General features: G+C 41.5%; 1 protein-coding gene across 6 annotated transcripts; it reads left to right on the plus strand.

The window, feature by feature from the left end:
* Positions 1–25,346, plus strand: GSDME (gasdermin E). 6 transcript variants are annotated; one of them, XM_090142665.1, is made up of 12 exons: positions 12–153; positions 993–1,919; positions 2,914–3,030; positions 3,450–3,680; positions 4,791–4,983; positions 12,105–12,276; positions 13,200–13,320; positions 17,637–17,825; positions 19,192–19,319; positions 19,789–19,975; positions 21,466–21,539; positions 22,586–25,346. In XM_090142665.1, exons 4-12 carry the CDS (start codon positions 3,470–3,472, stop codon positions 22,826–22,828), a joined length of 1,518 nt encoding a protein of 505 aa, XP_089998791.1. In that variant the 5' UTR covers positions 12–153; positions 993–1,919; positions 2,914–3,030; positions 3,450–3,469; the 3' UTR covers positions 22,829–25,346. The 6 variants fall into 6 exon arrangements, with proteins under 6 accessions (XP_031445980.2, XP_089998791.1, XP_089998790.1 ...); XM_090142664.1 differs by lacking the exon at positions 12–153 and adding an exon at positions 172–806 and having other exon boundaries at positions 1,848–1,919; XM_031590120.2 differs by lacking the exon at positions 993–1,919 and having other exon boundaries at positions 1–153.
* Positions 25,347–25,348: the final 2 nt, after the last annotated feature.

Here is a 25,348-nt window from a genome sequence, read left to right on the forward strand (position 1 = left end):
TTGCTCCCCCCGCCCGCCCCCGCGCTGCCGCCCGGCCTCGCCGCGCCTCATCGCTGGCCCGAAGCCCCCTCCTCTCGGCGCTCCTCCGGGCTCCTGGCGGAGCTTCGCCTTGGGGCGCGGAGCACCGCATCTTCGGGGTTCGCCGGAGCGGCCGTGAGTACGGGTGCGGACGCGGGGGGGCGGTAAGGCGGGCGGTGCCCCGCTGCGCCCTGCTCGCCGCCGGGAGGGCGGGGCGCGCTCAGCCCGCTCTGACTGAGGGCCCGCGGCCGTCTCTGTTTGCTCGTGTGCTCTCCGGCTTCTTTTGGGGGGGGGAGGAAAAACCAGCAAAACCCTCAAACAAAACTGGTGATGAATCGCCGCAGTTCATGGGCGGTGTTTGGGGAGAAGCCTGGCGCTTGGCTGCCCGCTCCTCCTGGCCGGCGCCTCGCCCGGTCTCGGGTCAGGCCCGGGCTGGCACCACCCGGTCAGGGATTGGAAAGCATTGGGATTTTATGGCTTTTTGTTTGAATTATCTAGAAAGGAGAAGAAAATAAGGCTTTGTGATATGATCCGTGTACTGCTTGTCATCGCTTGCTCACTTTAGGCGTCTTTCAGTGTGAGTCCCAGCTGATGGGGCTTTGTGCTAGTTGCAGAGGAGTTGGACCAGATGGCCTTTAAAGGGCCCTTCAACTCATAGTTCCACGATTTTGCCGTTCTTGAGGACGTGAAGGGTGGCACACGGTCAGCCAAAGTCCTCTGCGTGGCTGTCTGCAGGCGTCAGCCTTCCAACGCGTTTCCTTACGGCTGCAATAAGTGATGGAGTTGCTGTAAATATCTTTGCTTGTTCTCATCCTCTTCATTGAATAATCTGCCTGTAGCTCAGGTTCAGGCTAATTTTAAATTTCTCAGTGGGCAAGGAGCCTACTCCTTCCTTTCCCGCCTTCACACCTAGCTGTCAATCTGCAGGAGTGAATTCAGGCCTTTCCTACCAGCTCTCATACCTTTCCTTCTAGGTCTGGCAAATCAAACCTGGTTCAACAAAACTTCAGAGCAAGGAATTCCAAAAGGAGAATTGTCTTAGTGCTACATCTGTGACCATGTGGTCAGGATGCCCTCAGTCCTGTATTATCTCCCTGATGTTGACCATGGGGAATTACCACTGTCTCTTTGTCCTTTTGTGAGCTAGTGAAACAAGATACTGGAATGCATTTGAGAGTTTATGTTAGAGAAACTATGCACAAAGAGATAATTTGGATAGACTATTAATACTTTGCAGGTACTGCTGCACCAGCAAGTAAGCTCCTTGCAGAGATGTTCCCAGGATAGAAGGTGTTAATGTTGTCATCAACACCTGTGGCTGAAGGCTGAATCTCTCTCCTGCCCTCTGAGCCTCTGCAGTTTTCATAAGCTCTCTGTGATCTTTCCCAGATGTTCTTTTTGCCCATCAGAAGCCTCATTGCTGGGAGCGAAGTCAAACCACCATGAATCAGAATGAAGTTTTATAGAATAGTGTCACTGGTTCTTCTCATGAAGTTTAGTGAGAGTGTAACAGAAAGAAAAATCGTAAGAACTTTTTGTTGTAATTTCTCTTCTTGTGAGCTCCTTAGAAATTGGTGGGCCTTTTTCACTTAAGAGAATACGAATGTGAGTCCATTATGTGGGAATGGGATCAGAATGAGTGAGCAATCGCATAAAGCACAGGAATGTTTGAAGGAGGTTATGCTGGATGACAGCAGCTAATGACCTGGAAGTCAGTGGAAATACTCCCAGTGTAGCTCCAAGTTTGTTGCAGCCCCAGTTTACAATGAGAGGACTTCAGCAAAGTGTTGGAAGCATAGAATGGCATTCTTCAAATCTTTTCCCTGCAGGTGCTGTTGAGTAATGCCCTTTGCTTGTTTATGGGGAGAACTAAGAGTAGGCCATGGAGATTTCATAGGAAGGTAGCTATCTCAGTGTGAATTGGTAAATACTGCATGAAATATTATCTGAAATGGGATTTGGGAAAAGCTAATGGAAAGCTGAGTTTCTATCTATAAAGAGTAGTTTTCTTCTTTCCCCCAGCTGATAGTAAAACCCTATAGTCCAGCCACTAATATCTTTACTCACTTTTCCATTTTCCCACAGTCTTAAGTGTCAACTACAATATCTTTTCCTGTTCGTTCCTTTGAAGCCTGCCTTAGCTTATTCTGGCCTGTGTTTGTGATGGACAAATCCAGCATCTGTTTGAGCAGGACAGGTGATTAATGGAGAATGTGTGTGTGCCCTATTTCAAAGAAGAGAAATGGGCACCTGGGGCAGCTTATGCCCATCAGCTGGAGGGTACAAAGGAATGCTGCCAACTGAAAAAAAAAATGTGGAAATGCCACCAGATCAAATAAAACAACTGAAAAATTATTGTAAGGTTGAAAATGTCGATTTTTAGAATTGAATGTTTAGCACTTCTGAGTGGTCATTTTTATCAGTTCTCCCATGCACTTAGCCAGTTTCTCATATTGAAAAACTTTCTTGTTGTGTAAATAGCACAGTACATCATGTGGGATAAAGGAAACCTTACACGAGAAAAAATATCTTAAAGTTAAAAATACTGCCATTTAAAAGCTAGAATAAGATAATGTAAGTAGCTGTTCAGCAGATGTAAGTAACATTTGCAAGCAACATATGTTCTGTTTAGCTGTAGTTCTGTTAATGGGAAATAGAAAATTGGAAAGCACTGAAGATTTTAAAAAGTTCAAAAGAAAAAAATATGAATTGGGATTTTCCGTGGGTGAAGTTCAGAAAAAAAACTTAGTCACAGTGCTGCCAGTAGAAATATTTGTTGCTTTCTATGGAATAATTTCTATTATCCATGTATGTATTTGCAGACTGTTAAAACAAGATAATCTGTATGAATAATACCCAGTTATCTTCTATGGAGTAAGGTGATTTTTATGGCAGGTCGTAAAAGGAGCTTGTGGGGAGGAAGGAGTGCTCTGCCATTGCACCTGTGTTCCTGTGAGCCCAGTGAGTCTCTGCAGGGTACTCGTCAGGAGATGCTTTTTCTTAGAACTTCAGGTAAGTTGTGTAGTTTTTCCTCCCTAACAGATTAATTACCTGTGGATGTTCTTTCAAGGATTTTTTCAGTTTTAAATTGGGTTGCTTCTTTTCTTATGTATTTCTTCATTATTTGCGTGCTCACAAAGTTCAGGATTACTGTAGTGGTTAAGTCTTCTATATCATGCTTGCAGTGCACTGTTGTATACTTATTCACTGTTGCTTATTTAAATTTTCATCCAAAATTCCATCATCGGTTACTGTGAAAACCTTTTGGGGAAATGGTGGTAACTGTCACAATTCCCAGCTTAGAGTGCAGAAGGTGGAGTGAAAAGAGTATTCCTGTATTAATACCAGCACTGTGAAGACCTCCTTAAAGTGCAAATGTAAATATTTGTATCTTCTGAGTGTAGTTTTGAAAAACATATTTATTCTTTCAGGCTGTAGATGATTCACCAAGATGTTTGCAAAAGCAACAAGGAATTTTGTGAGAGAAACAGACAGTGGAGGTGACTTGATCCCTGTCTCCCACTTGAATGCCTCAGACAAGCTGCAGCTTCTGAGCTTAGTTACAAAGAGGAAGAAATTCTGGTGCTGGCAGAAGCCCAAGTATCATTTCTTGGCAGTCTCATTGAGTGATGTGCTTACTGAAGACAAACCTATAAAACCAGGTAAAGCTGTTAAGGCGGGCAGCACTGTTACTGCACATGAAAAGAATACAAAGCCTACCTTTTTTCATTGTTATTCTCAGTCCTGTTACTAGAGGGCTTCTTTGCTTTGAATTATTCTCCATCTTTAGAACTGAGATGAGTGGATTTTTTTCTCACTCGGCTATTTGTTTAGCTAATAACAGTACTATTAAATATTTAATTTTAAAAAATCTAGATGGGCTACTGCAATTGAGTGCTGAAGGTTGTCAAGCCATACAGTGTTGGTATTTGTAACACTGCTCTCTGCAGCCTCAGGAACTCCCCTGGATTATTGTGGGAAGTTTCTGGTACATAATAATGGCATGAAACTGTACTGTGCTCCAGGTGAAAAAGCACAGGACAAGGGCTGGTGATAGTAGCCCAGAGAATGATTACAAGTTTTATTATGGCTTCCTTTCTTCTTGCAGAGACTGTTAAAAATATTTGATCCTTGTACTTATTTCACCATCCAGCTGCACCAGACCTCACCAGCTAGTAGGAGCAATGATCTGGAATCCCATATTTCTGGGCATGTCATAATTCTGAAGGTAGACAAACAACAAGTCTTTCAGCATAGATGTTAATTGTGACTAACATGGAAAATTAGCTGATTCTGAGACTGTCCTTTGATTTTTAGGCATTTGAGACTCAGATTTTGATTTAAGCCAATTCAAAATTTCCATTGATTTTCAGTGAGCTTTGGGACAGGCTTGTTATGAGATGTGTAGAGATAATGGCAGAATATTACGTCTGTTGCACAAGCAGGTATACTTCAGTTTTTCCTTGTAGCTGAAGTAAATTTCTATCATGCTTTATAAGTCTTTTTAGTGCTTTTTAGTGTTTGAGTTCAGTATTTGACTCCTCAGGTGTTTTCCTAAGATGGCAAAACATAAACGGTAATCAAAGATGAAAACACAGAGGAAGCAGAAGTTGCAGAGCTGTAAACTTATCTGTTTACTTGCTCATTGCTGTTCTTGCCTTCACTGACATTAAGTCTTTGTGTTTTCCCTTAACTTTTTGTTTATCTGATGACTTCAGGACTATTTTAGCACTTGTCTTAGTGGTAAGCAATTACCTTTATTGTTTTCCTAGTAATTGTGGAATCTGACTTTGCAAAATACACGGGAAAATTTGAAGATGTTGTCCAAGGAAGTGTTGAAACTTCATTTGGAAAGATCAGCCTGGGAGCTGGAGCAAAGGGCTGTGTGGAAAGCCAGTCCTCTTTTGGGAACCTGAGGAAACAGGAGGTTGACTTGCAGCAGCTTATGAAGGACGTCAAGGACAGGTAGGTTTTAAATGCGGGCATTGCAGTGGCCAAGAAAGATGACTGAGATGAAAAAGATTAGATAAAATACTTGTGTCAGCTGTGATCACTGAACAGCTCATTCTGTAGCGTTGGCATATTTCAAGAATTATTTTCATTGTAAACTCTCATTTGTAGGTGAAAAATGCAACGCACCAATGAAAGTTTCCAGATTTTGAAATCTTGGTGGTCAGATGTTTCCTTTTCATTTCATAAACATCTCTCTGCAATTTCACCTTGAACGTTGGCATAAATTGCCAGGTGAAACAAGGATCAAGTCCCCCCTGCTTTGGGGGACTCTACTGAACGAGGAAAGGAGTGGTTTAACTCCAGTATGTTACTGAGATAAATACTGTGGAAACTGAATTCAGAACTACCAGTATTCTTGTATGGAAGCTTTAGAATTTTACTATATTTTTGTAGAAAACATTAAGAGGAAAAGTTGAGTAGGTGTGATCAATGTACATTCTAATTGTTGAACAAAATACAGTTCACAGAACCATTGATCACTGCTATACACTGTAATAACAGAGGAAAAGAACAGATATTCCAAATGATAATTTTAATTGTAGAAAATATGCAACACTTGTGTGCTCCTCTGAAATCTGATTGCCTTTGAAGTAAGTCATGAGCAGAAGCCTACCTGGCAAGCAGCTGAGAAGCCAGAGGTCTGCTCTGTAGTGGAGTTCTGCCTTAGGGGAGTTGAAGGTGGTTCATTTGTGGCAGTGTTGTACAGCATTGTCTGTAGGAGGTGGTGTAACACATCTTGATAGCCTTTGATTCTCTGAAGATATGGATGATAACTTTTTGATGTCAGTGCAAAAGTTATTGGAAGCAGTGTAATTTTCTTTAGTACCACTGGTGGTCTAGAAACATTTGATTTCCTGTTCTCACAGAAATGAGAGCCAGATATTATTTCTCCCTTAAGCATTCCCAAGTCACCCAACTTGTTTTAAAAAGGTGCCTTGCTATCTTTGTACAAAATGCCTTATTAAAAGCAAAAAATATCTGGGCTAAGTGTGTATACCAGGCCTGTAAAAGTAGTATTCATCCACTATCAAAAAAATACCATCAGCCAGGACTTAGAATCTTGTTACTTGTTTGTGTAAGGACTTGGAAGAGATCTGCAGTTTGTTTGTATGCTGGAGTTGGAAACACACTGAAATGCTGACTTCTTATGAAGAAGGTAGGCATGTACACAATCCCACTGGGGTGCTTAGAGGCTGTGGCAGTGAAACAATCCAGCTCAGTGTGTGTGCACCTCTATACAAGGAGCAAGATCCTTAGTTCACACAGCGAGTTCTATGCTCACAGCTTATTTTAAATTTACAATACGAACCGTATGATTGATATGCAGAAGCTGGGCTTACTGGATAACATTTCCCACTGGAAATTGTATCATTTCCTTACAAAAAACGTCTAGTTACTAATTTGTTAATATTCTATGATTTATGGGAGATCCTGTCCGTGGCTTCTGGCGTTTGTCATCTCTGTGGATCATGCTGCAGAATTCAGCATTTGGGAATGGTGGTGCTTGGAAGCAAGTGATTTTGGATGCAAAGCATTATGGTACTTATGTTTACTAGTCAGTCCTTGTGGGATGAGAATCAGTTAAGTGTTCTTGATTTCATCTAATGATGTATATTGCTTGTGCTTTTTAGAGCAATTATTATTTTCCTTATTATTTCTATAACCTAATTAAAATACAGTAGGAATTGTTAGGTTATTTAAGTCAAGGTTGCATATAAATAGCATAAAAGACATGTTAAAAAACGTTAATGCTGATAAAGCTTCTCTACCAAGTCATGGGAGCCTTCAAAATTCTGAAAACTGAAGTGCTGAATGGCAGCAAATTGGTTTCCTATTGCTTCTCAGGTGAGCCCTATAAAGGAGAAACCTGCTGATCTTTAATTAGATTCCAGATGCTGCATTGGCTCTCCTTTTCAGAACGGGGCTGACAGCTGAAGGGTGTGGGATGAGATCCCACCTGATTTGCAACAGCAGTGACATTCTGAATGCAGAATGCACCTATTAACATAGTATGCAGTACAGAAATAAAGGGTTCTATTAGGAGTATGATCGTGATATATTTTGTGGTGCATTATTCTTTCCATTTGTATTACCTTGTTGTATCTAGTTCAAAGTACTGAAACAGACTGAGTTTAGGGCAGTCTTATGCATTTAACTTGGTAAGATTGCTGTGGATTTAAGAGTATATTTTATCTTCTTTAAGACTATCAGTACCTTCTTCCATAAGATCCTCACAGTGAGGCTGATGAAGAATGGATAGATGAGCAGGGTGGTTGAACAGTTGGTCCTGGTGGAGGGTGATCAGTGCTACAAGGTCAGACAGTTTGCTGACAACACCCAGTTGCTAGGAGTGGCTGATAGAGCAGAGGGTTGTGATGCCATCTGGAAGGACCTTGACAAGATACAGAAATGGGCTGACGAAAGCCACATGAAGTTCAACAAGAAGTGCAAAGTTCTGTGCGTGGGGAGGGGTAACCTCATATGCACCAGTACGTTTTGGGGACTGCATTATTGTGACTGAAGTATTGTGCCTCGTTCTTGTCTGCCCAGTAAGGAGAGATGTGGATTTGTTGGAAAGAGTCCAACAAAGGGCCACAAAGATATTGAAGGGACAGAAGTGTGTCTCCGCTGAAAAAAGGCTAAGAGACTTGGGTCTGTTCATCCTGGAGAAGAGAAGGCTCAGCTGAGGATGGATTCTCATGAAAGTGAACAAATACTTGAAGGGAGAGTGTAAAGATGGAGCCAAGCTCCTTTCAGTGGTGCCCAGTGACAGGACAAGAGACAGTGGGCACAAACTGAAACAGAGGAGGCTCTGCTTGACTGCCAGGCACAGGCTTTAACTGTGTGGATGACAGAGCAGTGGGCAGTCTGCTCTAGCAGAGAATTCCATTCATTCATTTGCTTTTACCATCTCATGAAGTTGTGTTAGGTGTTGGAAACAAGCTTTGCGAGGACAGTGACAGAAGAGAAAGAAATAGGATGAAGTGGCAGCAAATGGCAGGCATTTGGTGCACATCAGATGCAGAAGGCTTTTTTTGCCGTTCACACTTCTGTCATCTCCAGTGAATGATTCCTAACACTCATTAGCATATTAGAAAAACAGGATAAATAGTAATAAAATATGGCACAGTTGAAAATAAATATTTTTGTACTATTACAGATTGCCTTTTATTTTGTACTTTCGTTGATTCAATTAGTGTTGTTCACAGTGAGACAGAAATAGATGCCTGTTCCTGATGTGACTATGATAAAAATTCAGCCCACTAACTAGTCATGCTCTCACCCAGTTTTCACTGGCTTGGCCTGTCCAGGCATTCTTGCAGTCTCATTCTGATGCACACCTTTTGTTACTTATTCATAACAACTCCTCAAGAATTTATGAGTATGATGAGAGAGCCATGCATCAGTTTTCTTTAATGTGCTACATCAGTTGTACGAAGTCACGGTTATGAGACAGTGCTGAATAAAATCAGTTGTGTGTCTGTTATTTAAAACATAAGGAAGATGCTGAATAAGATCACAGGAACTGTCTGTCAGTAGTACTCAAGAGTATTTGGTATTCTTGAGCAACTTGTTCTGTAAAGTAATTGTCAGGTTATTCTGTAGGAAAAATTGTGAAATGCCATCAATAAGCTGACTACAGCAAATACTGGGTTCTGGTAGGAGCAGAAGTTGGTCAGAGAGGTGATGTCTGAAACAGATTAACAAAAGAAATACCTGTCTCTGCTTGGTGTTAAGTGCAGAGTGAAGCTTTGGTGGATTTTACTCTCTGGCGCTGATCTAGAGGTCTTTACCTGAAAAGGAACAAAGCAGAGTAAGGGCTGACACTGCAACAAACAGCAGTTGGATGGAAGAAGTCAGACTGCTGATAGAAGTGAGGAAGACCAAACAAGCGGAGGAATTCTGGCAAAGCAGCTGAGAGATGTTTTGAAGGGAAAACATCCACATGGTGTGGGTGTCAAGGAAGAAGTGATGTTTGGGCAATTCCCCTTACTTGGGGGATTTGTGGGATAGGTTACTGAGAAAACTAAATAGGTTTTGGTGGAGAAACGGTTCTAGCAAACATTCTTTGTGCCTAGTCCAATCTGAGATGTATGCCCCGAGGGAAGAAGGAGGTCTCAGCTCTGAGTTTGAGAAGTGTGAGACAAACTGAGAGAGCCTGCTGTGGTGCTAGGTGTTGTCTGCTTTCTCTTATTTCTGTTGCTTTCTGCCGTTCTCCTTTCCTGTTTATCACTTGCAGCAAATTGCCTTTGTGACAGTTCTCTCTCCACTCCTCATCCAAGAAGGAAAAAAAAAAAAACTGAATAAAAGTGAAAAAAGCCTTTGCAGTATAGGTTAGTGAAAATGTTAAATCCAATTAGATATGAAGTGAGACCAGAACTTTAATTTTCTGCTCTTGTTTGACAGGGATAGTAAATCATTGACCTCAGGAAGGTTATTTGAGAAAAACAAATAATGAAACAAAAACCCCATAATCCTTATCTTTTGAATTGGTCTTTTTATACCTACTTATACTGTGTGTGTTGATAATAGGAAATCAGCATTAATTTTATTGCGTAGTGTTTCCTTTTGTGTACCTTAGCTTAGGTTCTCAAGTGAGGAATGAGTTCAGTACAACCCACATAGGATTGCTATGCAATAGATGGTCAAAGAGATGGGAAGAGTGATGCAGGGCAGGAATAAGAGCTCCAAAATGTGGTGTGCAAAATAAAAGAAAGCAATCACTTCCATGCATCTGCGTGGCCGTGTTCTCAGGGATTTACCCCACTCATCCAGCTCTTCTTGATATTCACAGTGTTATGCTAGCAAATGAGTTCAGCCCTTGCAAAAATACATTCAGATAGAGCAGCCATTGCCCTGTGATACTTTCAGCCTTGCTTTTATGGTCAAACTTTAACCTTGTTACAGTTTGCCCTCAGTGACTATTTTCAATACTAATTTAGATAAGCCAGTTACTTGTTTATCTCATGGTGTCTCCTGTTTGAGTCACTGTCCTGTGCCTTCCTGTGAGGAGGACAGAGTGTTCTGCCTTTCCCAGGCCATGCTGTGATACCTGTGATGTGCCCTCATATATAACACTGGGGCCTGAGTGCATCTAGGGAAGAAAGTTTGGTCATGGAAGTCATGGAAGAAGTTTTGAAAGAAAAGGTCTGACTGTTTGTAAGGGTATGTGTTTTAAAACTCTCCATCCTACATTCTCAAAATGCAATGGGAAGAGGCATTTCTGCCAACTTTACAGCTGAACACATCCCACTGACATCACTTTGACCTGAGATTGTGGCCATGCTTCTGGCATGCAATGCAGCTGCATGTGAGTGACCTGGAATCACCTCTGAGGCAGTGTCCCTGGAGGCCTACTACCCTGGGGACTGAAGCAGGCCTGTGACCAGTGTGGTTGCTGTGGCTCATCCAGCAGCCACTCAGAAACTTCTTCACTGACCCATACTGTGAGTTCAGCCATCTCTTCTGAGGCACTCGCGTCACTGCTCTGCTGTTGGTTCTTCAGCTGAACTTCAGAGCCAGGAGTGTGAGGAGGTCTGAGACAGATTTATCTCAGAAAGAATACTGTGGAAATAAATGGAAGAAAAAGCGTCCAAATTATTTTGGTCATTCATTTGGATATGATTAAATCAGGCTTGGATATGCCTCCTGGGGTCATAGAATCATTAAGGTTGGAAAAGACCTGCAAGATAATCTAATCCAACTGTCAACCCATCCCCACCATGTCCACTGACTGTGTACCTCAGTGCCTCATCTTCACTGTTGTTGCACACCTCTAAGGGCAGTGACTCCACTGCTTTCATGGGCAGCCCATTCCAGTGCCTCACTGCTTTTTCATGCTCATTCAGAAACAGCAAACCTCTGTTTTATTTTCTGTCTTTGAATGTTTTGTGTCTTTTGCTCCAGTATTTGGCTTATCATGCTCTAAAGCAGGCAAAAAATACATCATAAGAAAGCAAGTGACAGATTGCCTTTGTACTCGTTTCTTCATTATATTTCTTCACCTGTGGCTTCTTAGGTCGTATATTAAAATTGCAAGCTCTCTCTGCCTTAATTTATGTTTTCAGTGTGCCTAGCACACCTCTTCAGAGTCATAAATAATTATTGTGAAGTATATGATAGGCTTGATGGTGTTCTGCAAGATACAGTGTAATTAATAGCTGCAGTTTGGCAGATGCTTCTAAGAATGGCAGTGTTTGTGATTGCGTGACATTTCTTCAATTTCTCTTAATCCAAAGATTCATTGCATTCCAAGCATAAAGCATGGCTTTTCACCAAAAGAAAGGAAGTTCTGTTAATAATCTGAGGAATGTTTGGGGGTACTTTTCTAGTGGCTGCTGCATTGCTTCAGAGGTATTTTCTTTCCTGTGTTTAAACAATCAACTTTAAGGTTTCCAGACAGTTCATTCCAACTGATTGAACTTTCATATAAGCGTGTAACTCTCCAAAGATCAAAAATTGCCTCAGGATATTTTTAATTTAATAAAGAGCCAAGCTGACTTGAGGCTTTTATGGACACGTAAACTCCAGAGTGTAATAAATCTAAAACTTTTTAATTAAAAGTGGAGATATCTTGATTTAAATAAAGTGGAGTCTTTCTGTCATATTTTTGGAGAATTGCCATGTAGCCTCATGAATAGCCACTTCAGTAAAATAGAGGAAAAAAAAAGACTTCAGCCAGGGATGGCAATCTTCTGACCTTCCAGATGTCTTGCTGGAGTTCTCTGCTCATAGAAAATACTTCATCTCATGTGAGGACCTTTCTGGTGGGTATTTTGCAGAAGTATAACATAATGGAGATATTTTAATCAAATTATTGCTTAGAAGGTAGCCAGATGACATTTTTCCTTGGAGGAGGAAGTCAGGAATTCAATATGTATATTAGGGCTTGCTGCATAGTACTGACATTTACAGTCTTGCTGCTACAAATAATGAAAGAGGACATAATTATTTTGTGCAGATTGCTCAAACAGAAACCATTGTTATTTTTTCATAAAAGCTTCTTGAAACAAAAGAACGTGTGTTTTTTCCATTCTGGTATTTGTTGTTAATGGTGTCTTTTTTTGTTTCAGAATGATAAATTTAAATAGTAGTTTACTGCAACAAGTAATAGAACGAAAACGTGAAGTACTGTGCATCTTGAGGGAAAAGATAATAACAACACAAAGGTGTACCATCTCTGAACATATCCAGACAGAAGAAAAAGTCAGCGGTCTGCTGGGTTGCAGTATGAAGATAATACAGGTAAAATGTATTAAATCTGTAAGGAATAGAACATTTGTCTCGTTAAATCTGCAGATTATCTGCGTAGCAGTTAGTTTCTCTATGCCAAGTAGATTTCAGAGTATTTTTCTTCAACGTTTTGAACTCTGTCAATTGCAAGAACTCACTACATTACTTAGTTGAGAAACTTTACAAATGTAAAATGTATTCCTCACAGGCAAAAGATGTCATCTCTTAGTGTGGAAGTGGCATTTCCATCAGTGTTACAACCTTATGATTCAGTTTCTGTGTAGAATCCTTTCTACAGCAAACATAAACCAACAGTTCAGTGAAAGTTGAAGAGCAGAAAGCATTACTGAAGCAAATTCATTTGAACAGCAAAGAAATGATTTATCAGAAATGTTTGCAGTGTTAGCAAGTTTAATAATATTTCTTGGGAAACTACTGTATTTTTGATCGTGGGAGTAGAGGTTAACTGCATAGTGAGGACATTGGCAATTTCTTCTCAATTCACAAAGTCATAAGATATGACAAATCACTTCTGTGTACAGAAGTCTTGAGTGGCAGACACCTGGGAAATGCATTTCAGCAACACTGTACAAGTGCCATCTTCCTGGCACCAGTTACCAGTTGGGCAAAGGGATATCAGGATAGGAGAGGGTAGGGCATGATACCAAAGAGCATGCCAGTTTTGGTGACAGAGCTTCATATGGCAAAAGCTGCACCCAGGACTCAACTTTGAACAGAATGGCTAAGTTTGAGGCCTGCATGTGCCACTTTGGTGCTCCTACCTTGCTGCTCATTTTGTTCTTTTTTCAGATGTCAGATGTGTACTGTGGGTTAGACATCATGAAGCATGTCCTTTCTCCATTTTTTTTTCCTTACTCATTTTTGTGTTTAAGCTGCACAACAGCTGAATGAAATAATCAGTTAATGTTTTTTAGGTTTCAGTGAGTGACAGTGGAAGTATGATGAAGGATTCCAGCGTGATTCTCGAGATTCCTCCTGCAACCACTATTGCCTATGGTGTAATTGAACTGTTTATAAAGTGTGATGGGCAGTTTGGTAAGTAAAAGCTTGTCTTCTGTGACGCACCATTGAGTTGTGGGGAAAAAAAACTGTTGGGCAGTGGTTTTTGCATTCCCCTGTAATCAAAGGTGAAGATGTTGTATAGTTTCCACTGCCCTGGCGGTTACTTCCATTTTGAAATGCAGCACTTCTGCTAATGCTTTTCTGTTTGTTTACTTAAGTTTCAGGCTCATTAAGTAATTTAGGTTTCAGGGAACCACAGGCAGTGCAACCCCAATGTAGAGCCAACTTTTAAGGTTTGATCCAAGTTCAGCGTTAGATCAAATTGTTTGTGTCCTTGTCTATTTGAGTTTGGAATATCTCCAGAGAGAGATTGCATAGCCCCTCTGGGTGGCCTCTTCTCGTATCTGACCACCATCAGGATGAACTTTCTTTTTCTCCTTAATATCTAACAAGAATTTCTTGAATTTCTCTCTCTTGCATGTTTGTCCTGTCATCATGTGGAATAGTCTGTTTCTGTCTGCTGTAGGTAGCAGAAAGGTCGTGCCTTATCTGTATTTTCTCAAGGCTGAACAAACCCAGTCTCTCAGCCTCTTATCCATGATATTCTCCAGCTCCCAGCAGTCTTGGTGGCATTGTTACACTCAATCATAGAATCATAGAATGGCCTGGGTTGAAAAGGACCACAATGATCATCTGTTTTCAACCCCCCTGCTGTGTGCAGGGCTGCCAACCACCAGACCAGGCTGCCCAGAGCCACATCCAGCCTGGCCTTGAATGCCTCCAGGGATGGGGCATCCACAGCCTAATATACTTGCTTCTGTATACATACAAATGTCTTTCTTGTACTGGATACAGCACTCTAAATGAAGTTGCTCAAATGCCAAATGAAGAGTCATTTTGATCAGTCCCCTAGCTGTTGCTAGTGCAGCCCACTAGCAAGGAACCTCAGGAGCTGCAAGGACACCTAGAAATCCTTTCAGGTTTGATCTAAATGTGGAGTGAACCAGGAATGTTTAGACAGCAGTCATACTAACAGAAGAATTACTCATAAAATCTAGTACTAGAACTCAGACTTTTTTTGTCTAGTTTATACTTTTCTATCTAGATTGTTCACTGAATGGTTGCAGAAATTTCCTTGCCATGTCTTTTGCTTGTACATTGCTTATTTTAAATGTATTTTTAAATTGGTTTGGTGAGTAGATGAGTTGGTAACTCTGCTCTGAGGTATAAGCTGGATTTTTCTTTCTTGCCTGTCCTCAGTTAAACTCCCTGACTTAAAGGAGGTTTCAGGGGATATTATGCAAAAAGGAGAGGAGTCAGGTGGGCTGAGTAGGGCTGGAAGTTAGGAGTGGGGTAGAAAGAAGCATGAGATATAGTTGAGAGATTTAAATCTAGGGTGCACTTTATTTGGATAAGAAATGCACATAATAGTCTCCATCATTCTCCTTCAGGTGTATTCTGATATTAAGGAAGCAAGTAGGTTCAGAAATACGTGTAAATACCGCATAACCTCTAAAAAAAATATGTATGTGGAATTGCTCTGCCATACAGTGAACACAGAGATACACTAGAGGGCATTGACTTCATGGTCATAACAGAATTCTAATTCACAGAAATCAGGTGCAATTAAAGCAATGGTGAGATAGCATGGTTGTGTAGCTGATAGCTGATATACAACCATGAAGTTATAGCTGATAGCCTACTTACATGATTTCAAAATGGAAAATCCTATGTCTTTCTAGCTGATAATTAATATGTGGGTGTTGTTAATGATCTGTAATTCTCTGCTTGCTTTCTTCTGTTTTTTTTTCCATTTTGTCTCACATTTAGCATTATATCTCAAGCTTCAGAAACATCACAGCTTGTTTCATGTTTTCTCTCGAACAATGTCCATCTTACTTTTTTCAATTAGTACTGTCTTCCCTTGCCTCAATCACTGAAAAGGTTAAGTGAAGGGACTGACATCAAAAGTGGGGATTTCTAGCAAGAATAAGTATGGTGGAGCTCAGCCTTCAACTTCATAATGTCTGAGCAGTGGTCAGTGTCTGTTTATGGAAGTAACAATTGTCTTTGAAGTTAAAGCTAGGATTGATGTAGTCTTTTCTCATGGGATTGAAAGTGGCCAACAGCAGGTGTAACATAATGGGGTTTTCTTCACGGCTAATTGTGGAATAAGGTGCACCTATCCTTGTTCCTTTTTCTTTGCAACTAACAGGCAGTGTTGGAGTTATTTGGTATGGAAGAGTGGTGTGTAAACTTTCTTAAAAATGCCTTGGCTAACATGACATTTTTGAGCATAAAAAGAAAGAGGGGAAAAAAAAAAGTCTGATCCCTTTCCAATTTCTGTACCACAATGTTTTCCTGCACTCATTCTGTGCATTTGATTTCTGCAGGCTAATTTTCTCCTTGAGCTAAGAGCTGTTCCCATTAAAGGCTGCTCAGTTCTCTCTCTCTTTGTTTTATCACAAGCCCTCTTGTTCTCCCTTCTCAAAACAGGATGTGACACCTGGCTGGCCACCGTTGTTCTCTTCATTGCTGCATGTATGTGATGTTCTTATGACATGCCTGGGAATTAAACTGTCCTAATCTTTACAGCATCTCAGTGCATCATCAGTGCATCGTTTTTATTGGTCATCTTTGTATTTCTTTCATTTTTTGCTGATGTTTCTGCCAAGATCTAACTGCCAGTGGAGATATGTCAGTGAGGTCTGCAATAGCATCTAACAGAAAAAATATAACATTATTAGATGTATACTTTCATTCATGTCTTTTTCCTTCTCTGATAAAATTTATGGGTTATAAAATGAATTAATGGTCTTGTTAATACAAAGCAAAACATTCCTGTTACAAGATTTAACAGCAGATATGCACTTTGCATGGTACTGTGTGTTGATTTCCCTTACTATCTTCCTCTCTTTTCAGTGTAGGTAGTTTATTAGCCCTATCTTCCTCCTTCAGGGTTCATGTGAAAGCCTTATCATTATCAATGAAAGTTACATGAGCATGTTGGCCTTGTGATGCCGTTGCTACTGTCCTGAGTCTTGTTGCTTTGGGAAGTTCTTTAATTTGGGTTAATCACTTTCTGCTCCTCTGTAACTTGCTCTTCTCTGTGAAGGGTTATGCAGGCATAAAGGTCTCTTTCATTTTCCGCAGCAGAGATTTCTTTGTCTGCTCTCCCTTTGAAAAAGCTTTTTGCTGATGGAGTGCTCTCCATGCTTTCTCATCTGCTTTGAATGTCCTTAATTTGGTGAGACAGACTGTTACAACTGTGGGAAGGTTATATTTAGGTTCTGTGCCTGGTACATGTGAGCACTGTGCTTGATTAGTTACATTTTTCCATTTGCTGTCAGGTACTACTTCAAAATTGACTTTCTCTTGCTAACCTGCCTGTGTTCTCCTTAGACCTGCTTTGGAGTGCCAGGGCTATGGTATAAAATCTTACATTTAAGCTGCTAAAAAAATTATAAAATAATGCATAGAGATTTGATTATGGCATGCCCCAAAGACTCAGAGAGTCTGACACATGAGTGCAGAATTTATATGATGTTGTAAATTTCTCAGCAAAACTTTTACAAAGGCTCCTTCCTTTCAGGATCCCACAGCTTCACAAAGCTGGGGCAGTGGGGAGCAGTCCAGTAGTACAACATAGGCAGTCCTGCTTGGGTGAGGTAGAGCAGTGCTTGGAATTTCAAGAGAATGTTATAAAGATGCATCAGAAAGGGGAATAGAGGAAGAGTATGTTATTTTCTCCATCTTCTTGCAAAGGAGACAGTGTATTGAAGGGTTAGTGAGTGTGGCTAGAAGTCCTTTAGAGCCCATGAATTTTCACCTGTCTGGAGATCTTGACTGTAGATCTGTGTCTTGACTCAGAAGGAGGTGTCTGTCAATGCCAGACCAGAAGAAGTTCTGCAAGGGATGCTCTGAGAGCTTTTTATAAATCCCAGAAAGTGCTTTCATGTGCCTCCATTGTGAGTGGATTCTGCAGACAGTATTCCAGCACATCTCTTATTGATAGAAGTCACAAAAAATTCCTATCTGCATCTCTTGCATGCAGCATTTGGGTTCACAGTGTCTATGAGAAGTTTTCATGTTACTTGCTGGCTCCAGTACTTTAATTCATGGAAACTGACATTGCATTTTGTGGCTGACAGCTTCAGCACAGGGCCTTTGCTGGTGCATTAGGGCTGCAGTAATAGCGTGCAGCAAGCAACTATTGGCATTATTTCCATTTAGAAGAGATGATGTGTGGAGAAATTGTGTGAGAACACTTGATGATGCAAGCTAGCATCTCATTCAGTTATTGCTCGTGTGTTTTGTGGCATTTTTTAAAATTGTATTTCTGATTTCAGAATTCTGTCTGCTAGATGAACAGCAAGGAGGTTTTGAAAGAGAAAGCTCAGAAGGTTCAACGTCACCCCACTCAGTGCTGTTCAGAGATACTTCGTTCCTGTATCACCCAGATGCTGTTGATAATGGGATGTACTCTGGGGCTGAAAATCCCATTCCCAGCCACGCTTCTTTAAGTGTGTTGAAAGAAGGTATTGCCAGAAATGTTTTACATGATTACATTACAGGGAGTTAAGCAACGTGGTAGAAGGAAATAATCTAGTAGGATAGTACATAAGAAATGATGTTAATTGATTTTTGTAGCCCTTATCAGGAAGTCCTGGGAGAATGCACTGAAAGAACAAAAAGATTTACTTCTGTAATGGGGACATGCAGGGAACTGCTCCCTGGCAACAAACTGAATCCCTTTGCCATAAAATCCTAATATTTTAAGATTGTATTTATGTCAGTTCTGTTATATTGTGCATAACCTCTATGAAATCAGTGATAATTTGTGCTTAGTGAACAGAAAAGTTCACTGAAAATATTTGTTAGTGATCTGGAAAATACTCTCTGAATATTCCTCAATTAAAGTCTCAAAAGTTGCCGAGTCATACACTCCTCCTTTAGTTATGCTCCTTCCAGGACATAAAGGCACCCTACAAACAGGAGAGGAGCCAACTCTTCGAAAGGGTAGTTTTGTTGTTTGTTTTTTTTTAATAAAATAATTTTCAGATACAAAAGACATTTTACTGGAGTGACATCAAGCAAAGTCTCTTTGTGTCTTTTAAACAAGGTTAAGAATGCTTTCATGCCCGTATTTTTTGGAATGCGAAAGAGCACATTCCAGCCTTCCAGTTGATACTATTGACTTGAAAATTTGTTTTACCTAAGTGGTAATTTTGATACAATCATGTGATATTTTCTTGTAGAATCATAATTGAATGGTGGAAAAAGAAAAGTACTGAACTCTCTTGAGTTTCTGTTTTATGAACTGTAATGAATTCAGTATTTCAATCAAGAAAATATTTTTGTCATGAAGCATAACAGGTCATTCTGGGAACTGAAGGTGTGTAATGCTTGGATTCCTCTGTTGAAGTAGGAGGATGCTTACAATTCAGCATCACAACAGAAACCTCCAATTCTGTGTTTGGACTCACAGCATTGACTTGGTAATTGGCATTAACCTATAGTCCAAAAAGTGAGGTTATGAGCCTAGCACTGCATTCTGCCTTAAAGTGAACATTGTCTGGAGGTGAACACCCAGGCTGTACACTTAATATATGGTTAATTCAGTTAATATTAAAATACTGACTTCCAAAATACAGAATGTATGGAATGTTAATCCTTAGCAGCAGTATTTTTTTCCTCAGAATTTTCGTGGCCATTCTGTTGGCTAATTAGGGAAATATATTCAGATGTGTTCCAGCCTTTCATTATAACTTGCACTGATGAAATCAGGATGACAAGATGTGGTGGTAAACTAGCTTATGAAATGCATAGCAAAAACATTAACTGTTTTTACTGGCACTGGTGTAGCAGTACTTAGTTTTACTTTTTACTGCTTTCTTGGGAAAGGTCTGTCACAGCTGAAGGCTCAGTTCCAACCCTTTGTGAAGCTGCCGGAAGACAAGCAAAGAGCTTTATATAAAAGTCTGTGTGAACTCTTGCTGCATGAAGAAACATTAACTGCCCTGGAAGATGTCGTAAGATAAAGAAACTTTTCTTTGCTTCCTAAAAGTAATTTCAGAACAGAGCAAGCGTTATCTTGTACTCAGACTTTTCTCTTTTCATAGAATCATAGAATGGCCTGGGTTGAAAAGGACCACAATGCTAGTTTCAACCCCCCTGCTATGTGCAGGATTGCCAACCACCAGACCAGGCTGCCCACCTCCAGCCTGGCCTTGCATGCCTCTGGGGATGGGCCATTCACAGCCTCCTTGGGCAACCTGTTCCAATGCATCATCACCCTCTGTGTGGAAAAACTTCCTCCTGATATCAAACCTAAACCTCCTCTGTCTTAGTTTAAGACCATTTCCCTTTGTCCTACCACTGTCTGCCCTTGTAAACAGTCATTCTCCCTTCTGTTTGTATGCTCCTTTCAAATATTGGAAGGCCACAATGAGGTCTCCCTGGAGCCTCCTCAAGAAGTTGTGCTTTTTCTTTGGCTTCCAGTTGGATGCTCTCTGCACAGGAGACAAGCCAGACCTGAAGGAGTTAAAACCTGCGCTGCAGCAGGACCTGGCTGACTTCCTCCAGCTGGTGGGGTGCAGTGTACAGGATGGGCTATTGTTGCAGAACTATCAGCTCCAAGATGAAGAAGTGCTCTCAGCGGTTCATCTCCTCATCAGTGCTATCTCTGGTATGTTGTGATTGAAGAAGAGAACCTTTTTGTTCCATCCCTTCTAGAAAGTCTGTCTGCGTAAAACGTTAGTGGCTCTTTTTGAGCAGTTGGTGAGCTTAGCAAATGTAATTGGTTCTGTTCCTTTTTCTGGGATCTGTTTGATGCCAGGCATTCCTAGCTGTGAATTAAATTCAGCCCTTGATCTCTGGCAGATTTTGCTTGTAAAATACACATTCCCTCAAGATTACTCTACTCTAGTTTCTGCTGAATGTGGGCATTTCCCATTTGACAAGCTAATTTCTGTTCTTGCTGTGTGCCAGAGTTCTTCCTGCCCAAATCCTGAGAATTACAAATGAGGTGCTGTCTTCTCTGTAACAGTTGAGGGCCAAACTATATTTAGCAAAAATGAATTTAACATGGAGACACTGCAATTAGAGTTATTCTGCAGCCACTGAGAAAGGAGATTAAACTTAAATGCCAACTAGGTGGTGAGGATGGCATTTATTTGACACCACAGTGTTAATTACAGGTCACCTGCAGAATCCGAGATAAATTCTTTCCTGGCTTTTTCTCCTCTCTATCAAACATAAGGGGTTACCTGACATTAAGGTTAACAAAGGAATCCAGTGCAATATGAGCTAGAATTGGTACAGCACAGCATTTGCTAGATGTGACACCGTGCAGCAGAGTTATCAGTTTGCATCCATATATGAATGGTACACAGACAGGAAAGCTTAACTAATTTGTAGATAGGGAAAAGAGATAGAAAACAGCCACTGGTATGGTAATGCTTGTCAGATGCTATTAACATCAGAGTGCAACTAATTGAGCACGCTGCATTATCACCTGGCTTTGGACATGACATCTACTGCTCGTGTCCAGGCATAACTGTAGCTGGATTAAGAGCCAAGAGCTGTTCTATGCCTGTTGCTTCTCTTAGGGATTTCAGTTACGAAGTTGAAGGGCACTGCAGGGACCATTCAGTCCATCTCCCCAGGGCAGAGTAAGCTATATCATTCCTCTCAAATTGTGTTTTGGCTGAGGTCAGCATCTACAACAGGTTTTGAGAACAGAAGTTTTTGTTTCATTCAGAGCCTAAATCGTACGCCTGCCTGCAGGCTCACAGAAACACTGGGGAGATACCTGGAGAGAAGAAAATGCCAGGAAAGAGATCTTTCCCACCACTACCTTTCTGTCAAGGGCAAGGACAGGCAGTGCAGGGTTTGCTTGCATCCACTGCCATCCCCCTTGATTCTACAGTCTAGGAAGCAAACAGGAAAGGTCAGGATCAGCCTCTTCCCTATGTCCAGCAGAGCACTTTGTCACAGCTCTCCTTGGTGTAGAATCTCTTTGTTCCTGTTTCCCAGGGCTCTGTACCTGCGTGTTAGCCTCAGAAATGCAGCCTGCTGTTGCTGCTCAGCAGGAGAGCCCTGTAGCATAGTTCCAGCAGCCAGCCTTGTACCCTGTTCACTGGAAACAATCTTTCCCTATTAATGTCTCCTTCACAGAGCTGTCTGATTACACTCTTGTCCTGCTGCGTGCCTGCTCTGATCTACAGGTTGTTCCGGCATTGTGTTGCTTGGTGAGTAATCAAAGCGTGCCCGTGTAGCGTGTGGGCACCAGCAGCAGTAATGGCTGCATTCCCTGGCTCACTGTGTTCCCACCCAAGAAAGCAGATGTCAGGCTCTAGTGTGAATTTCAGCTTGAAGCATTGCTTAGACAGGGTCAGAGCCTGACAGTGGCAAATAGTGTGGGTAATTTAATGCAGATGGGTACCTCACTTCTGAAGCATTTCTGCATTTTGGTGACTGTGAGCAAAAAAAAAAAAATAATAATTTTAACTTGAGTTTTAATTTACTAGTAGCCTCCATAGCCCATTTAAAAATCTCACTAATGATAATCAGCTGCCCCTGGGGAACAGAAACTTCACTTTGATACCAGCATTGCTTGGGCCTTGGCAGATTCTGAAGTTCCAAATCTCAAAGGCCATTCATTAAAACTATTTAAAGAGGGCACAGGGTTGACATTTGCTCTGAATTTCTTAAGGTTGGTGACAAAAATTACAGTAAAACCCTTTAAATGTGTAGGGAGATGAATGCTGGAGTTTTTCAGAGTAAGAGTGTTAAATGTAATCTGCGGAGCAGCTCTTTGCATAGTAAGTCAAAACTGTCTAGGCAGTAGCGAGTCACCTACTTCATTATGGTTGGAATCTGGAGAGTTATTTGGGAATCCCTTAAAACAACTTCAAGTTTTGGTGCCTGCATCAGGACACTTAAACTGTTAGCATTTGGGTTGCCTTGGTACTGTAAATCCCAGGTTTGGCTTGGGGGTGCTGGTATCTCCAGCATCCCAAGGGTGACCCAGGGAGTGGGTGGTACCAGGGTGGGGGCCATCACAAATCAATGGACTATTTGAAACATGGCTGTGGGAGGTGAGCTTTGGTTGGAGATGAGTACGTTGTACTTTGTCAAGGCTGATGGAACAGGGAATCTTTCCTTTTTACACTGCCTTGTAAGCTCTCCAGTGGCTTTGTAAGAAAGAACTAAGCTGTGCAACACCGAACAGCACTGCTTGAAAGGCCTTTTTAATGTCTTTGTTTCTGTCTTTTTCTCTCTCTCATAAATACAGCCTTACATCGCTTCAGCTGATGGCACCTTGGCACTGAGCAGTCCTTTGGTGGCAACTCTCACTGACAGAGGAGTATTTGATGTCGTGCAAAGGCTTTTTGCTTCAACGAACATTAATTTGGAAAGGACAGAGTCTTCTGTAAAAGCTGTAACAATGAGAGAACCCAGATTCTTCCCTCTTGTTCTTTATGTTGCACTGTACGGGCTTCACAGTTTGAGTGGGACTGTAGAGGAGCTTTTTTGAGCACTTACTGCCCTACCCTGTTCTTCCTTGTGTAGCTATGCAGCGTAGCATTGATGCTTGTGAGCACGTGAGAGCCCTGGGGTTGAGTTCTCAGGCCAGTGAAGCCAGGTGGCACAGGGCAGCACAGGCAAGGAGTGAGCACACTGCTGCTCTGCAGCTCCACTAAGGTTTGTCTGCAATGGAAAATACATAAATAAGGGATGCAGGGGAAGAAGATAAGACAAGCCTGGAAGAGAAATTGAACATAGCTATTCTGATAGTTGTCAGAACTGTAGAGCAGTGGAAGCCTGATTGCTTGCATTAATATGCGTGGGAGAAAACTGCAAAGTACAAACTGCTTTTTGTAAGCAAGCAAGCAAAAAGGCTGTGGAAATCTAGCATTCTGCAATGCAATTACATGCTTTGCTCACTTAAGACCTGATGTGCAGAATATCTTCACTCTGGAGGACATGAAGGGGAGAGCTCTGAAAGGTACTTCATTAGGTTTTTCTTCATCAAGTGTAGTTTGGCTTTATGGATGTGAGCTGCACACTGGAGGAAATAATGAACTCTTTTTTTCTTTTTTTCCAAAACTGAGACCACCTGAGGGATTTCTACCTCTCTTTTCCATTAAGTTTTTACTAAGCTTAGCAAGTTTCAGCTGCTTAGATTGTATTTTGAACTTTGTCTTTGAGATATGGTGATGCCTTCTAGTATGTGCAAACCAAAGTCCTTGCTGCGCTCCACAAAGCAGTCATTTTACCCATTTTCAGTGTTTTGCTTGTGTCTTTCACTAACAGCAGGGTTAATGTAAAGCACTTTGTGCTTTGAACTGTTCTGCCTTTTTTTGATCATAATTTTCTGTAATCATGGAGATGGGAAGTGCAGGAGAGATCACTGTAAATACAGGAAGCTGTTCTAATGAAGTGGGTTCTCAGTGCTTTTAGCCAGCACTGAGGGATGGTTGACAGGTGACAACTGGGCACCTGGAAGGAGAGGTGCTCACACTGAGATGGTGGTATTTCAGTGTCTCGTTTGTAACGTGAGTGTAAAGTGAAGCTGGTGGTTTTGGCCTAATGCTGCTGGTGTGTATGGAAATGTCCTGAGAGCACCTTACCCTGCTTGTGAGTTGTGTGTCTGTACATGGGAAGGTTTGCTTTTGCTAACTACTCGTAGGCAAGTTGCCTCTGTAACTATTTTATCAAAATTTTGTATTTAATGTCATGTATGTCAAAACAGTAGAATAATTTGAAAAATCAATTTGCGTGTTTTCCATTCATCTTTTTTCTGATTCCAGTCCTTCTCTTGGCTTTGAAAATCGTGCACACAGCAAGAAGATGTGTGTGAATCCATGCAGTGCTGCTGTCCACATATCCTGATTTTATTCTTGTTGTAAGCCTTGTATGTGCTGCACTTAACTGCTTTCAGGTTGGTGGGCTGTATCGAACATGAATGAGGGGATTTGTTTTCACGGGAAAAAGACCCCCAGGTATTCTATAGAGACTTAGTTATAAAAAAGGAGGCATTGATTTTGCATGGCAGCCACCAGGCGTGGGTCTGCCCTGTTATGTGCTCTCTGTCCTTAAAGCAGCATCTTGATGCACATGAACATTCAAAATAGCTCAAGCTGGGGATACCTAAATCCAAAGAGGCAGCAGAAGCAATGAGTCTCTTTCCATCTAACTTTTGTTCTGCCCTTCCCTAAGGTAAATGAGGAGAGCGTCTTCAGAGACCCTGCCTGCACTGATCCAAATGAATTCAGATTCTACTCAGTGCATCCTGGCTGAAGCAGTGATTGCTTGTGACAGGCTGGCCTCGTACAGAAAGTGCTCCTTCAAGGTTAGATGGGGCCTTCCCTAGAAAACAGAGGTGGTAAGAGGGCACTGGGGTCCTTCAGGAGAGGTTGGTGCTTCATTTCACTCTCAGCCGTCTCTCCCATGTTGCTTCCTGATACACTTGCCTTCTACAGAAGGGGGAAGACCCCACACCTTTGCATTTCAGAATCAGATCAGGAAAGGGAAGGTGAGGTCAGCCTTGCTGCCAGTAACAAGTGCTCGCCTTGCACCGGCTGCAGGCTTCAGCTGCCTGAGCTTTTATGTATGCTGGCGAATTACAATGTGAACGTAGGAGACTGACCCCCTTAATAGGGTAGTGATTAGAAAGTAAGCAGCCCTGCTTTAGCAATGGCATTTATAGTTGAAGAGGATGGTTGAAAAGTTCCGTAGCGCTCTGCATAGGATCTGAAATGGGTGCATTCAAAAGCCAAGAAGTCACGTTTCTGAACTGTGATCAATCCCTTTCTTTCATGAGGGAATCTCCATCCTGTTTCACCCCCTTTAAATTAGTTTCAAATGTTTCAAATGCCATTCATTTCCCACCCTCCAACCTGTAGCTGAGTTCCAGAGCTTAGCACAGAAGCACAGCCATTCAATCTGGGAGGAGGGCAGGGGAATTCCACAGCACTGCTTGCCCTTTCTTCACAGCCTCTGGGTAGCATCTTTTAGTTAGTTACAAGTCACAGAAAGACAAAAAAATCCAACA

This window comes from Phasianus colchicus, chromosome 6, assembly GCF_987193195.1.
Source record: "Phasianus colchicus chromosome 6, bPhaCol1.hap1.1, whole genome shotgun sequence".
NCBI classification, from domain to species: domain Eukaryota; kingdom Metazoa; phylum Chordata; class Aves; order Galliformes; family Phasianidae; genus Phasianus; species Phasianus colchicus.

What these genes read in the sequence shown, in the direction of transcription:
- GSDME (XM_031590120.2), top strand. Translation starts at nt 3,470, where the DNA reads ATGTTTGCAAAAGCAACAAGGAATTTTGTGAGAGAAACAGACAGTGGA. An exon ending in ATGAAGGACGTCAAGGACAG is followed by an intron (nt 4,984 to 12,104) that starts GTAGGTTTTAAA and finishes TTTTTGTTTCAG; the next exon opens with AATGATAAATTTAAATAGTA. An exon ending in TTCCGGCATTGTGTTGCTTG is followed by an intron (nt 21,540 to 22,585) that starts GTGAGTAATCAA and finishes TCATAAATACAG; the next exon opens with CCTTACATCGCTTCAGCTGA.